This window comes from Dermacentor variabilis, unplaced genomic scaffold (assembly GCF_050947875.1).
Source record: "Dermacentor variabilis isolate Ectoservices unplaced genomic scaffold, ASM5094787v1 scaffold_12, whole genome shotgun sequence".
Classification (NCBI taxonomy): domain Eukaryota; kingdom Metazoa; phylum Arthropoda; class Arachnida; order Ixodida; family Ixodidae; genus Dermacentor; species Dermacentor variabilis.
The window spans coordinates 47,790,339-47,805,612 of record NW_027460280.1 but is presented as its reverse complement, the minus strand read 5'-3'; the positions used below and the strand labels follow the sequence as shown (position 1 = coordinate 47,805,612).

General features: G+C 47.4%; 1 protein-coding gene across 1 annotated transcript in view; it reads left to right on the top strand.

Moving 5' to 3' along the window:
- Positions 1 to 15,274, top strand: part of LOC142566095 (uncharacterized) — a 155,032-nt gene that overhangs the window by 131,122 nt on the left and 8,636 nt on the right. The window contains exons 3-4 of the mRNA XM_075676863.1: positions 6,609 to 6,662; positions 12,484 to 12,516. Of these exons, the coding sequence (XP_075532978.1) occupies positions 6,609 to 6,662; positions 12,484 to 12,516 (87 nt within the window). The remainder of the gene's footprint in view (positions 1 to 6,608; positions 6,663 to 12,483; positions 12,517 to 15,274) is intronic.

The following is a 15,274-nucleotide window of genomic DNA, read 5'->3' as shown; positions in this document are numbered from 1 at the left end:
TGCTCAAGGCGTAAAAATGTCCTGTGCATGCGCTTTTCTTTTTCTTTGATGCCCATGCATATGCGGCCCAGCGCGCGTACTCCGGCCGGTTCGCAGCACGCGTGGTGTCGCTGCTTCAGAATTATGCAGTTTGCAAGTATATAGACGGAATCTGTAAGGCCACCGCACAATGCATTATTTTGAGCGAGTCGATCCAGGCGAACGCTAGCATTAATGCAACGTGGAGTTTGATAAAAGGATATCGCTACAAGTGAAACCTCTTTTCTCCTCAGTTCCGTTACGATTATTTTGATTAAGGGAATGCGGGCGAAACGCAACTTCTATTTGATTTTCGTGCCGTCTACGTATTTCCTTCCATTTCAACAAACGAGAGAAGAGTTACACTCCGCGCTCCTCGGAATCGGTCGTTAAATTCGTAGGCGAAGCTTAACGCAAAAGGCGCGCGATGCAAGGTCGGTCAAGTAATAGCCCGAACGACCCTGGAACGCGATTGCGTTCTAGCTGCCCCATGGAGTTTAGTCACAATGCAGGCCCTCTGCACGAGAGTTGCGCGAATGCTATACCATTACCTAAATTGTCCCTGCCTGTGACTTTGCTCATTGGGAGCACATACACGCACAGTACGCACAACTGTGCTGCAAATATCTGTTAGCCTCAGCTGGTCGCATTGTACAATGACGGTGGATCGACGGCCTCTGCAGATGCCAAGCACGGCGAAGGACGCTTCGCTTTATCGCTTTGCAGACTCCACGGACTCCATTTTGTATTCCCTATAGGATTGGAACAGACTGCTGCAGTTAAACCCTAATGAATTAACTGCATGCTACACATTAGGTTTTTGTTTGAAGAGAACAGACGTTCAGCGTCGTGAGCAGGCAGGAATAGATGCCCGTTGAGGCTCTCAAAGGAACAGGCAGAAGAATTTTGCACACACCGTAGTCCGCACAAGTCTCTTGAGAGAGGTTATGCCATGGAAATTTAGTCCGGATCCGATACGTTGATAGAATGGTTCGTGAGAATGGGTCGCTGTCGAATCGTGCTATCGGACGAGATAGCAGCGCAAGAAGTGCCCGACGACGCAGTTCTTATGAACGAACAAAAATTTGCAAGTCAGACCCCTCATTACGCCTGCAGTAAGAGGAGTGCGCTCGATGGAAAACCGTGCAATGCTGGGCGCTGTCGAGGGATATACGGTGTTCGTCCCACTTCGGTGAGCGTGAGCAAAACTAGAGTCTGTCCTGACAGATGGTGAGCCTAGCGCAACAGAACGCATGATTTTACCTCTCGTTGTAGTTTGCACAAATCATTATATGAAAATAAATACCGAAGAAGTATATACGTATGGCGCCACGATTACGCCAATACAAGAACTCGGTGAACAATCATCTGGGTGCAAGAAATAAGAATAAGAAGAAAAGAAAGTAAGGTGAAAGGTGTGTTAGAAAATTAAGTTATGGGGTTTTACGTGCCAAAACCACTTTCTGATTACGAGGCACGCGCGCCGCAGTGGAGGTGCACCTAAATCTAAGTACACGGGAGTTTTCGCATTTCGCCCCCATCGAAATGCGGCTCCGTGGCCGGGATTCGATCCCGCGACCTCGTGCTCAGCAGCACAACACCATAGCCACTGAGCAACGACGACGGGTAGAGGTGTATTCGACGACGGGGGTTGGGAGCTACGAGGGGCATAACATAAATTCTGGTCGTGTCACTGGTGGCTGTGGTGGCTTTCGAAGCGAACCTGTTCATGATCTCGTCAAAAGTACAAATCTCAGTCGCATTTCAATGAAGTTAGCTCCAACACTCGTCTGCTCAAATTCCGGTTCACGTGCCGTTTTAGGACGTGTAGAGTTTGCTGCAACTCCGCGAACACGCACGAAGCCTCGAGTGAGTTACATGAAATGGAATAAGCCGATTTCCGCAGCAGCGCTGCGGCTGTGGCTGTACTTTAGATTTCTCGTCTATTCGTTGGGTGTGACCGCAATGTGAAAGTCGCCGACGATACTTCAAAGCGCCAGTATACGATAGTACTTCCAGCCTCGCCGGAAGTTGGAGGCGTGGCTTCAGCCGCAGCGCGTGTAAACTGTAAACAGACCTGGCTGCGCTTGCAAAACCAGTGGCGGATTCTCTGTTCAGGCGCTCGGCGTGCTCGCGAGCGACCCCGTGTGTTGTTCGACCACACACTCGCAGCATCGCCAGAGCATGTGGTGGCGCTCGCAGCGCGATGCCGGCACGCGACGAGCATGAATCTTGGCGGCTGAGCTGGCGGCGTAAATCAGCTTCCCAAACCGATCCGCCCCGACGTAGGCGCCGCGTGTGAGGCGGCGGAAGGATGCGCTGGCGAAACGCAATGCCTGACGACAGGGTGTTGTGCTCCCTCGGACCGCGGCGGCGGCGGCGGCCCGGCGACCTCGGTTCTGCATCCGCCCAACGGGGCTCGCGAGGGAAGACCGCGAACCAGCGTGCGGCCACCGTAAAACGTACACAGCATTCGCTCACGCGCCCTCGCCATATTTGACACGCGGGCTATCCACTAACGCGACACGGACACGATACAAGGGAGAGGCGCGTGCAAATCCTGTCGTACGAAAAGAATGCGGCTCCTTTAGCACACGTTGTACAACACCGCGCAGATAGTTCTACGCTGCTGGGTTCGTCGATTTGACACCGGTGATCATTTTTTGTCTTAGGTTACTAAGCGATGAGCGGGTGTTAACCAGTTAACCACGATTCGGTGCTTTCGTGTACATTATGTGGGATGCGCCGAGAGATCCCCCACTACGTGGGATTCCTGAAGACAGAAAAAAAAAATTAAGGATGCGGAGACTTTAGCCTGAAAATTTGAAATTATTTGCATGATTCTTGCGATTCATTTACCACAACTTGAGTGCGCTGATAAAAACTCTTATTGGGGCAGTATGTTCTAATGATTCTCAGTGCGGGACTTCGGCACGTTAAGCCACACACTCATAGTCTTGCTTTTCAATTTTCATTTTTCTTTTTTCTTTCTTTTTTTTACTCTTCCTCGTTGACTCATGCGTAGCCTCGCATTCACTACGGCCGAGATCGGCCACTCAGCAAGACGGGTGAGGGTGATAATGAAATAATTTGAGTCAAAGTAAAATTATTCTTGCAAAATAAGGCCCCTGATGTATGATCAAGCCATCCCAGATTTGTGGTGTAACGAACAGTTCGCTTTGGAAGAAACATTAATTTACCTACCTTTATTTTGCTTATTGAGCCTGAGGGCGTCGATATACCATATTCACGCGCGCAAATCATATGGAAATCATTTGAGAGCATGCCTATAGCCCTCGAAATATTTGAGCATACCTTGTTACCACATGTAAAGAGACAATTGTCCTTTGTCCTAACTGGTGGGCATCTGTTCTTCTGAACGGGGGCTATTAACGGACGGCGTTGTGAACACGGGTCAATTGGTCATGTATCCTTATCGATTGGTCATATATATTTTAACTTTTGCGTGATGGTACCGTTCATCCGGCGGGACGCCTCACAAGAGCGACGGACGGTGTGTATACGCAGGCTTAGCCCATCAACGTCGGCTGAAAATATCCCCGAAGATTATCGACCCATAATCCGACCGCATTTGTGTCTTCATTTCGTTGAGTAAGAGCAAAAAATATAACTGAACCAATACTTCGTTTCTGCAATGCATTCAAAACGATCCTCTCGGATTTAGAAAATCGACATATTCATAGCGCTCATGTTTTAATGTCTAACGACGAGGGGCCAAGTTCCCAAAGCTTTTAATTCGTAAGCGCTGTTTGCCATTTAGCCCGCCTTCTCTAATAATACGCCCGTCATCACGATTGGCTTGAATATGACCTCACTACGGGTGCTATAGGAACGTTTTTATTTTTTTTAATACGGGCTAAGGTATTTAGCAGACAATGTCCTTATTGGAGATACTATTGTCAAAATTCACAACATTTTTTGCTTTGTGAATTTGGCCTAGTATTATAGTTGGCAAAGAGAAGGCGAATCAAATGCACTGGCTTATTTCCAAACAGGCGAGTTTCGTCTTGTATAAGCGATGCAGGGCGACATGAAGGGCACGGTATATGTTTCTCCAGCACATTTTAGCAGCGAGCCACAGGCAACGTTAGATTCCGCTGGATTCAGCGTTGGATACAAATTGGATATTTTTTGGATCAAGAGGCTTATAATAGGATTAACCGCGTGCACTCTAGTGTGTGAGATGGCTTTGGTTTATGACAACCTCTCCTCGAGGGTATCCTGTATGATGGATACCGTTGATCTGATCATCGCCATAAAATCTTTATAGCTCAGCTGACTATATGGTCAGCTGTCTTTATCTTCAAGAAATCTCTCTTGAATATAGCTATTTGGATAATCTCCTTGGACATCTTGGACAGGCGCTCGGGACAACGCAGGATTACGTGGTGGCTCGTGAGTATATCAGCATAAAAATTGGGCTTGTCAAATATCTTAGATGGAAGTCGTGGTGGTCTAGCCGGATGTTTGCAGCGGATGCATCCAGCGCGACGCTTTTAGCCCGCAGACTCAGACGTTCGTCAGCTCAGATGGCGCCCGTTTTCGCGAAAGAGAGATCAGACTCGGGGGCCTGTGTTTTTCTTACGAGGTCAGTGACTTCCAATCCGACAGACTATACATGTAGACCCTTAGTTAGGTCACAAGACGCGCGGAGTCCGTACAGCGTGAATTGCCTCCGTGCACGCAGGTTGCTTTGTTCATATATAGCCAACTGCGTGTGAGCCGATAAATCACGGCACCATTCGGATCTTTAGCGATGCTGCGGGAGATAAAAAGGACAGTTTCGAAAACTTTTACGAAACTTTCTCAGCATGTTAACCCATATGGATTATAAAATTTGCAAAACGAAAGACGGGTGTCGATGCCGCCTTGGAGTTTCAGCACCATCTCGCCGTGACGTCACGAATTTTGACGGCTCGGGCCTATTTAAATGTTTATCGACAAAGACTTTGTATTCTAAGAAGGCCAGATACTTAGCAAGCTTCAAGAACTTTTATTGGGTGACAACGGCTCAAATGTTAGAAAAGACCATGATGTCACACTAACGTAGCAGTGCTGAAGTTTCGGCGCGAAATTCAAGGAATTGACCTTGACCTTCATTTCTTGTTCTAATAATTACCATAATGCCACGAAATTAACGAAAGTAGCTTTGAAAGTGCACTTTATCAGTTTAAACTGATTTAGTGTACCCCTATCGGTTCCCTTTCGGGCGTGCAGAACCGAGTATTTCGAGTTCTTTGCCGTGAATTAGAAGCCCCATACGATCAGCCTCCAAAAGCTGCACATAGCCACTGTTTGAGCACTGCGGAGAAAAAAAAAGAAAAAGGAAAGAGGCAACAGAAAAAAAAAATAAGTGCAGAGGGAGAGAGATATTTCGCACAGCAGTGCCAGTAGAGGGGAGCGGCCCTAAGCTGGATGGGAGCTCGAGGTTTAGATCGCGGCCGTGGCCATCGGTCTGCTCAAGGGAGTTCCTTTCAATCTGGGCTATTTGTACGTTTTGGCGGCGCGAGCGCGGAGAGGGGGGCCAAAGACAGTTCTCTTCCCAGCCCAGTATTTACACAGATGTCTCCGAACCCTATAAGCCGCGGCTCCCGAAAAAAATAAAAGCCTGGGCACTCTTAGCCAACTCACTGCTTTCTTTCGTCAATAGACGGCGTCTCGATCGGCGCAGCGCGCGCCCTCGTGCCCCAGGCGAAAACCTCGAGCTGCGGCTCTCTCAATGGGCTGTTGCGGATGCTTGTTTATGCTCGCCGCTGACGCAAGACGGTTACGGCCGGTCGGTCTGGACTGGGCACGTTATCACTCAGCTCGACGACTGCCTCGCGCGGCTGCTGGACATGCTGTGGGTGCAGGGACAACCCGCACCTCTCCCGTCGTGGCACTGTTATGCTTTCATCGAGCGTTGCACCCGGCAGTCGTCCTGGTCGTGCGCTTGTTCGTGTAAACTTGTCGTGTCATTTGCCCGTCCGAAACCCTGCTGCAGTAGTAGCACAGCTTATCGTCAGTCGGCCAACCAGTGATTCAGTCACAGCTTACCGTCAGCTGGCAACCAACCAGTCAATCATTTTTCTTTTTCGAACTGGTCTTCTGGGACGAAGGAAACTTTCATTTGGAAGTGTTGTCATTCGCTGGCCGCCTTCGCTAATACGTCCAACATCACCATTGTTACGCATTAACAGATCTAGCGCGGGGAGAACTTTGTTGTTCATACAGGTCCCGCTTTGCTATACTTTCACTCGATGTGGGCCGGAAGGTTCGAGTATTACAATATTCTGCGCTCCAGGTTTTGGGTCCCTCTATAAGGGTTTTCACTAACTGGTCAGAGAGACGCAAACGCCGCCCATCTCATCGAGCAACATGAGCGCCTCGTGCCTGAAGCTTTGTGCGCATGCCAATCAGGGCGGTGTGGTCATGTATCAGAGTCCCTTGACTGTCACGGCTGTCACCCAATTGGAAAACGTCATTAACAATGAATCTCATTTGCATTTGTACTTTTATTTTTGTGTCCTATGTAATGTGGTTGTGGTTACGACAGTGCTCACTAATCGCTTCTTCGTTCTTCCTTACAGCCATCGATGACGACGAGGTGTACCTAGTCGATACCGACGAGTATGCGTCGGGAGGTAAGCTTTCGCTACGCAAGGTTATTTTGCTTTGTTTTCACAGTAGCGCTCCTCCACAAGACTCGTATTAATTCATCAAAGCAAAGTGAAGAAGGAACTCACGCTGGAATTGGCCGGAAATTGAAGCAGAGAACGCACTTGGGGGCTAGCTGAGAACAATGCCACTGCGCTAATAGATTACGTACGTGCTGCTTTCAATGGGTAATTTTCAATTCTAAGTTTCTTAAATTCTTCTGTAATGAATGTCCGCCAGACTTGTCCGTACTAGTTTGCCATTTACGGCTGAAGCAGCGTACGGAGTAGTAACTTTCAAGGGCCATAGCTATGACGACATATTTTGTCCGGCGCGGCCCTTCGGCTGTTGGTGTCTTTGGTGTAAAAGGAAGGCGACGCGTCAAACAAGAGCAGCTGAACTTTTGCGTGTTCGCTGCGGACAGCTGGATACAGACACATAGAAATATGTGCGTTATGTGACAATAATGCACCAGCAATCCAGACAGCCAAGAGAAACCGCGATTAACACCTTCGTGGCTGCTCGGCGATATGTCGTACTGATGCTCTTAGAACGTGGCCGCATACTTGATGCCCCACTGCGACGGCGTAGTTTCAGACCGAGGAGACGCGATCTAACCTAAACAAAAGAAAACGTTTCATGAGCAATGTGAAAAGCACGGTGTGGATACAAGGTAGCCACCGATGACAAAAGGGGTTTGGTGCTCGGCGTAACCGATAGCAAGCGCAGTGAATGGGTCGGAGTCGTGTGACCAAAACAAAGCGAGTTTATCAGTCAATGAACGCCGTTTTTTTTACAATTCAACATGCACTGTAGATAATAAGAAAGACATAGCTACATGACAGTTGTGACATCATAGAAAGCCTACTAAACTAACGCGTTATACGTTTGAACAACTGGTATCGAGAAGCGGGAATTTACAATGCATCTGGTTATAGTTAGCGGATGAGAGTTCGGAACGAAATAAGCGTGCGGTGACCGGGGGAGCAGCGACAGTCCATTCACCATGACGACGCATGAAGAGCGAGCTTCGAAGACGCAGCTTCCGGGCACGTGGGCGGTCTCGTCGGTAGGATGCAGTGTCCACGGCTCTGTCCACAGCCGTCGGGGACCCCAGCGCGGTGGTGTTTCCCCCAAAGCAGACTGACTGGGTAGACCTGCTGGCATCCCTTTTTAAGCTATCATGGTGGCCGACCGGGTAACGGATTCGGCGGACGCACGGAGACACTCGCGACCACTGCCTCGGGTGTCGAGTAGGGCCAGACCGCAAGCACACACAAACGCGCAACCAAAACAGCGAGCTGCACATACGCCAGTTCCAAGTTCTGCATGGCCAGAACCTGCCAGAACCACGATCGAATAATGAGGAATGTCGTGGTGGGGGACTCCAGATTAATCTGGACTACCCGGGGTTTTTAAAAGATGCACTTAAACTTAAGTACACGAGCGTATCTGCATTTCGCCCCCAGCGAAATGCTACCGCAGCGGCCAGCTGGTCGAACATGTGACCTCGAACAAAACAGCGCGGTGCCATAGCCACAAGCTACCGCGGTGGGCGAATGTCCACTTTTATTGATTAGCCGTCTTCCGTCTGAAGTCCCACAAAAATTGTGAAAGCGCCTTGAAAGCAATTACGGTACACACCCGTATTATCGTGGAACTGTCGAGCACTGTTGGTTTCAACCTCCATCGACAGCGACTCATCTGTTCGAACAACACTTATAAAAATTAATTGCTACAGTCTTAAAATACGGGTTTGCCCTCGACGAGTTGGTATTGTGGAAGCAAGTAGCTCAAGAAATAACACGACAGAAGACAGAGACCTGCGCATAGCGATGTGCCCGTCGCTTCTTTCCGAGTGTCGTGTAACCTGTCTTCAGACAAAATACTTCAACGTGCTTACTTCCCTCAGTCAATTTGGGGTCCGCAGACCTCAAAACCCGTTTGCAGGAAACTCCGCAGACAACAAGCGAAGGAAAGTAGGTGATAAGTCCACAAGCTGTCTAGAGACATTCCATTGACTCGTAGTGAATACCTCTACAATTTCTAAATAAATTTGTGGCGGCTGTTGCTGATGGTCGCATGGTCGACTAACGCGTCTAGAATATTACTAGCAATACAAGTGTGTATATATATATATATATATATATATATATATATATATATATATATATATATATATATATATATATATATATATATATATATATATATACGCTCGATTAGATACCATACCGGAACTAAGCAACGAGCCGTGTTTTGTGAATGGAAGTGACTATGCAAGCATATCTGAAGAACCCGCGAACCACATAATAGTCATTCGTAAGTTTTCTCTGGCGTTTCAAGAAATCTAGTTACGCCGTGGAAGAAGGAAAAAGACTAGGAGCAAGCGTCCAGTGACAGCTTTGAAGCTTAGTCAACAAGAATGTAAAGGAAAGGCTCATGGGAAGCAGGCCTTCACCACGGGATAGTACAGTATGTAGTAGTAATTGGTTGCTTAATTCAAATTAATAAATAATTAAGTTAAAGGAGCACTTTGTTATCCCTACGTGGATGAACGCGAAAGCATTGCGACCGCGTGACTCGAGCGGCCACGTCAGCATAAGTGCCGAGACGTCACGTGACCAACTGTTATTGCCACTAGGTGCTCACAAGAGAAGGTCGTGGGTCAACTTCCACCAAAGGTTGTGGATTTGAGTGTCCTAATTAACTCCACCTTAATTAACTGTAAGGTCGTGGGTCAACTTCCACCAAAGGTGATGGATTTGAGTGTGCTAATTAACTCCACCTTAATTAACTGTCTTAATTAACTTTGCCTTAATTAACACCAATGGTCGTCGGTACGATTCCCACCAAAGGTCGAGGGTTCGATGACAGTAGCCATGCCAATGCCAACGCTAGATTTTCAGCCTCATGAGCCAGATAATGCTTTCGCATTAATGACTAAACATCAGCCGCCGTGGTTACTTAGTGGCTATAGTGCTGGGCTGCTAAGCACGAGGTCGTGGGATCCAATTCCGACCATGGCGGCCGCATTTAGATGGGGGCGAAATGCGAAAACGCCCGTGTACTTGGATTTAGGTACATGTACGTTAAAGAACCCTTGGTGGTTCAAATTATTCCAGTCCCCCACTATGGCGTACCTCATAATCAAATCGTGCTTTTGGCACGTAGAACGCCATAATTTTTACAAATAAATAAATAAATAAATAAATAAACTGCCTAGCGTAGTCTGCTGACACCAAGGAGGTTATATACCTTGGCTGACACATGAGCGGCGGTCAGCACTCAGGGGAAGGGGGCACGGGAGTAAAGGACAGATAGAGGATAGCAGAGAGGATAGAGTAAGGAGGATAGCTATATTTACATATATACGAGCAGAGCGACTAGGTAAGAGTCATTCGTAGTCCGAAGTTCCCCCCTGAACAGTGAAGACATGCGTCTCAGTAAGCGACGCCATCTCTTAACAGCAGCAGCACCCTGACCGGCGTATCGCAGGCGGGGAGAAGCTGCCTACGATAGCATGCACGCACTATTTCGTGGCAGCAACGGGCGGGGTCGCTACGATTGCGAGTGAGGACGGGACGCAAGCATGCAGGCAACGTCTCAGTCTTGCCGCCGCACGGACAACTGCAACAACTGTGAAGTGGAGCCCCTTGAACACTTGATCCTGCGGTGCAGTGCTTTCGCGGCACCGCGAGAGGAACTCTTGAGCTGCTACCGCGTACGCGAGCTGCCGTCAGAAGAGCTTGCTTTGCCAAGGCTAGCTGTCTGACGTCATGCTCCCTCCTAGTCCTTTTTTTTTTTCCTCTACGAGTTCCGGCCTTATTGCAAAGGCACTTTCTCTCAGCCTTATCAACTCTCGTACATCCAACCAACAAAGACATGGAAAACAAAATTGAGCGCAGCGCTTCGGGCCTGCTACGACGCAGTAGAGTCGCAGATTCGCAGTTAACGTAAGGCTGGATGCAGTAAGTTATTTAACCCGCCATAGAGAAGCGGTGTGACCTGCACTGATTCGCACAACTTCATTGTCTCCAAACGTCCACCCATGGAAGGAGGATCCTTGACGATTTAGGATATCAGATACATCTGCTGACCATCCTTCCTACAACACTTCCGTGGGATACAAGTACCCACCTCAAAAAAGAAATAAAGAAAGAAAAAAGACATAAAGGTTTTCTGATAAGTGTTACCGCGCGACGCAACATGGACCCCACATATCACCACGCCGGAAGAGCACACATTCAGGGCCAAACGTCTGGTACCAAGTACACTAGACCGAACGCTGTAGGCTGAACCACTATCTACTACACTGATACCGCATTACAAGTCGTCAAACCAATATAACTGCACCCTGTTAAGACTCCTGCGTCTTTCGAAACCGTCACAGCAAATTCTCAACACCATTAGAAGCGGAGTTATTGGTCACCTCTGAGACAATTATGCTGCCTTGCAAGCCCACATATGACGAGCCTAAATCCCACTGCAACCAGCTCGGGGAGGGACGGCGGGGGGGGGGGGGGGGGGGGGGAGTAAGGAAAGACCTTCCTACGAGGTTTGTGGCTAAGTTGCTTTCACCCTACCCATACTCTAACTATCCCTATCGCTCCGAGAGAGCGCCCACTGGCACGCCGCCTGAACCAACTTCTTAGTCACCGATCGACAAAGATGAACGGACGTACCCGGAGCACTGCGGTGGTTAACTGGACACTGCCCGCACCGCCCTCTGGGACTGCCCGCAAGCCAAAGCAACTCTCGTTCAATTCACTGCACGTGTCCCACCTGACAAATTTCGCCCATTCTAGGTGTAGTGGCTCACTCCATCCCTACCAATTCTAAAGGCATGTTGGAAACCCTGGCAAAGCACGCCATGGCGATGCTGAATAATCAATACCAGACCAAGCTCCTGAGATGTTTTTCTTTCTCTCCCTCCTCTAATACTTTGATTACCGCAGTATAGTTCAAGTACCCACAATGGTCGCGATACATTTACTGTGTCTCCGCCTCCATCTTTTTTTCTCTAGTTTTTTTATTCATTTGTTCACTGAACATCAACCAAAGGTGCGTAAGATGCTGAGATGCTGAAGCTGTATATTCCAAGCAAGGTAATTATATCTCGCGGCCGTTTCCATCTCCTAATCCGCGCATTTTTTAGTACTCTTCAATGACTCTGTGTAGCGTAGTATATGCACTAGTCTTGGTCCTGCGAGCCTTGCAGAGCATAAAACATAAATAAATGCCGCTCCAGTGAGCACCAGTAAGCGCTAAAGCAAAGCGCAAATTATTTCCTCGATTTACTTTACACACTGCGCTAACTGAGATGATTTCTTGTCTGAGGTGGATCAGTACCGTAAGTTATTTATTCTTATTTATTTATTTACAGATACTGCAGCCCACAATGGGCTATTGCAGGAGTGGGTGAATACAATATGTGGCAAATACAAATCGCAGTACAAAAGAAGCATATGTGAGAACATGGCTAAAGGTAGTACTCAATAGCATCCCCAAATTCTTTATGTGGTAAACAACGGATGGAACCAGGCAGGTCATTCCAAAGTTCAATAGTCCTAGGAAAAAAACTACTCAAGAGCAACTACTAAAAGCATCTACTCAAGCCCTGCACAGGTTCCTTCCTGTTTCGCTAGCTTATGTGTTTGCAATATTTCTATATATTACTGACAGCTAGTGATCAGCTTATTGAAAAATGCCAGTCACTGAACTGCGAATTGTGAAAATGGTTCTACTTATTTATTCAAAACAATTTCTGTTTCGTCTACTGACATTGTCCTCTTTCCTTCTTAATAGGATTCAGCGTCAATGGCAGCTTGGAGGACGATGGTGAGATGCGCAAGCACGTATGCGACAGTGAGCTTAGCGTTCCTAGAGTCCTATAGATTTGATGATAATATCGGTAAATCCCGCTAGCTAAATTCAATACTTTAACGCAGTAAAACCACCCAAAAGGATCGCCGGGGAGATCTACCGTATGTAATATACGTCGAAGCAAGCTTTACCTCGAAAACATCATTGCGTGTGCACAGAACGAACAGTATAACAATCAAGAGCCCCGTATACGCATTGCACGATTTACTTCATTGCCAACAACACCGTATTTGTATTGTGCACATATATACATAAGTAAAATTAGAGCTAAAATTGGTATCACTTAAAGCACAACGCGTTTACCAATGCAGCCTGCGAACGCTGACTAGTGACAATAGCCTCGATTGTGATTTTATTCTTTAAGGCTAGTGGCATGTTTACAACTCGAACGTACGTTGGGAAAGTTTCACAGTGCCTCGGTTTCTCCTTGATGAAAGTTGACTAACACGCCCAACACATGTGCACTCTTGGCCAGTTTAATGTAAGGATTGCGTTTTGTAGATTTTACTCCCGTCTTATCGTGTACCGTTAACGCATGCACAGCCAGCCCCGCTGATAACGTGGTGATGACGGTGATAACGCGAAAAGGGAAATAAATGGAATATATAATCGTTGCATTATCACGACCATTATTTCAAGATGCAATATATTTCAAACGTGTCCCTAACAATAGCAAGCAGACATTCGTTTGATGCAGCATAAGTTGAGCGGTATTTTAATGCCGCCAAATGACGCTTTCTGTCGCATCTGAGGCGGCTGGTAAAACCCGTCCTATTGCATCGTATTATGGGAAGGGCACCGGCGACGTCACTGCAAGGAGTGCAGACACATTTCAGAATTGGAAAGGAACAGCCTACAGATTATTGCTCGCCGCAGTGACCGTTGTCATTGCATCCTATATTAATCTAGTGGCCTCATGAGCAGTCACTTAAATTCAAACGTCGTGGTTTTCTGTGGTCCGTCGTGTCGCCTTGTTGACGCAGCCCTGAATGCCCACCCTCGCCGACAAGGCTATTTACTATTCACGTGACGTCTTCCGCGCTCGTGAGTCTGCAGCCCATAGGCACCATATTCGTGCCTTTGAGGGGAGTGCAACGGATAACAATGTAACGTAGTAATTCCTCACTAAGGTCACATTAATAAATCTAAATAGCTTTTACGGAGCTGAAGTTGGGCAGCTGAATAGTCAATTCAGTAATACCCACCGCGGTTGCTTAGTGGCTACGGTATTGGGCTGCTAAGCACGAGGTCGCGGGATCGAATCCCGGCCGCGGCGGCCGCATTTCAATGGGAGCGAAAGCACCCGTGTACTTAGATTTAGGTGCACGTTAAAGAACCCCAGGTGGTCCAAATTTTCGTAGTCCTCCACTACGGCATGCTTCCTAATCGGATCGTGGCTTTGGCACGTAAAACCACAAAATTAGTCAATAGTTAAGTTGTTCTCGCCTAGGTGCGCTCTACTAGGCATAATTTATTACACAATTTCTAGCATGGATTCTCAAAGCATCGATCAACAGAAACAGCACTGTTGACACAAACATAAGACTTTAGCGGCAAAAAATTCGTTGCTGCTATTTATGTTGATTTTTCAAAGGCTTTTGACCTTATAAATCATAAGGTACTGTTTTACAATCTAAAAAAAAACACGATTTCTGGAGTATTACGCGCACGCCTCTCAAATGTCATGTTTCTCAACCAGAGCAGATCGCAAGAATCGACAACGCTTCACTGCAAATACGTTCTGGTGTTCCACAGGGCAGCATATATACTGTGGCCATTTCTAGTCTTAATATTTGTACAGTGTTCGTGATGTCAAAATGATCTTGTGTGCAGGTTATAATACATTTTCGTTATGGGTTCGTTTGAAACAGGGGCCCTATAACGTAAAACTATTCCAGTATGTTTTTATTCCAATCTCATGACGTCAGCTTTGCGTAACCGCCGACGCAAGCATCGGGCGGTGACCCGCAGCGTTGCCTGAAAAGCATAATCAAACGCTCTCCTCGTTTATAGGAGGTCACTTTTGTTTGTTTTCAAAACGAATAACATTATCTACATTGAGCGGGTTTTCTTATCTAATTGGCTTACAAGAGGCGAGGAGCACGCTTAAGTGGAGATGGTTTCTACAGGGCCGAGCCAGCGCACTGAAAATAGATAACCGGATGAGGGTGCTGCCGGCATCTGCGATTGGTCCGATTTTATTTCCCTTACTTCGCTTGCGGTGCATTGTTTAAAATCGCGGCGGCGTGCAACGGACTGTTAAAAATGCCGCTAAAATGGTTACTCAGCAAAGAAGAGTTGGCAGAACGATGTCGTGCACGTGGCGAAAGGGCTCGATAACGTTATGCTGCCGTGCAAAATGTTATATTATACGCAAATAAACCCATGCTCTCCGGTAGGTGCGAGTAGCCAGTGCCTGAGCGATCGTCGGCAGCCATCTTCTATTCCTTTCGGAACGGGGCAGTCTCAGGCTATTCAGAAAAAAAAAAAAACAGTTTTGTTCGGCATATTAATGCATCTTTGACGCGTACGCGTCACTTTGACACAGTGAGTTCTCGCGGTTTTGTGACCGTCGAGTGACAGACAGGTTAAGCGGGTGCAGCCTGAAACCTTTTGGCAAATAGCAGAGGGTTAATGGCGAAAAGCGGTCGAATCAGAAATAATTATTTTTCTTTTGTTCGGTAAAATCATGCATAATCAGTGCGTGCACGTC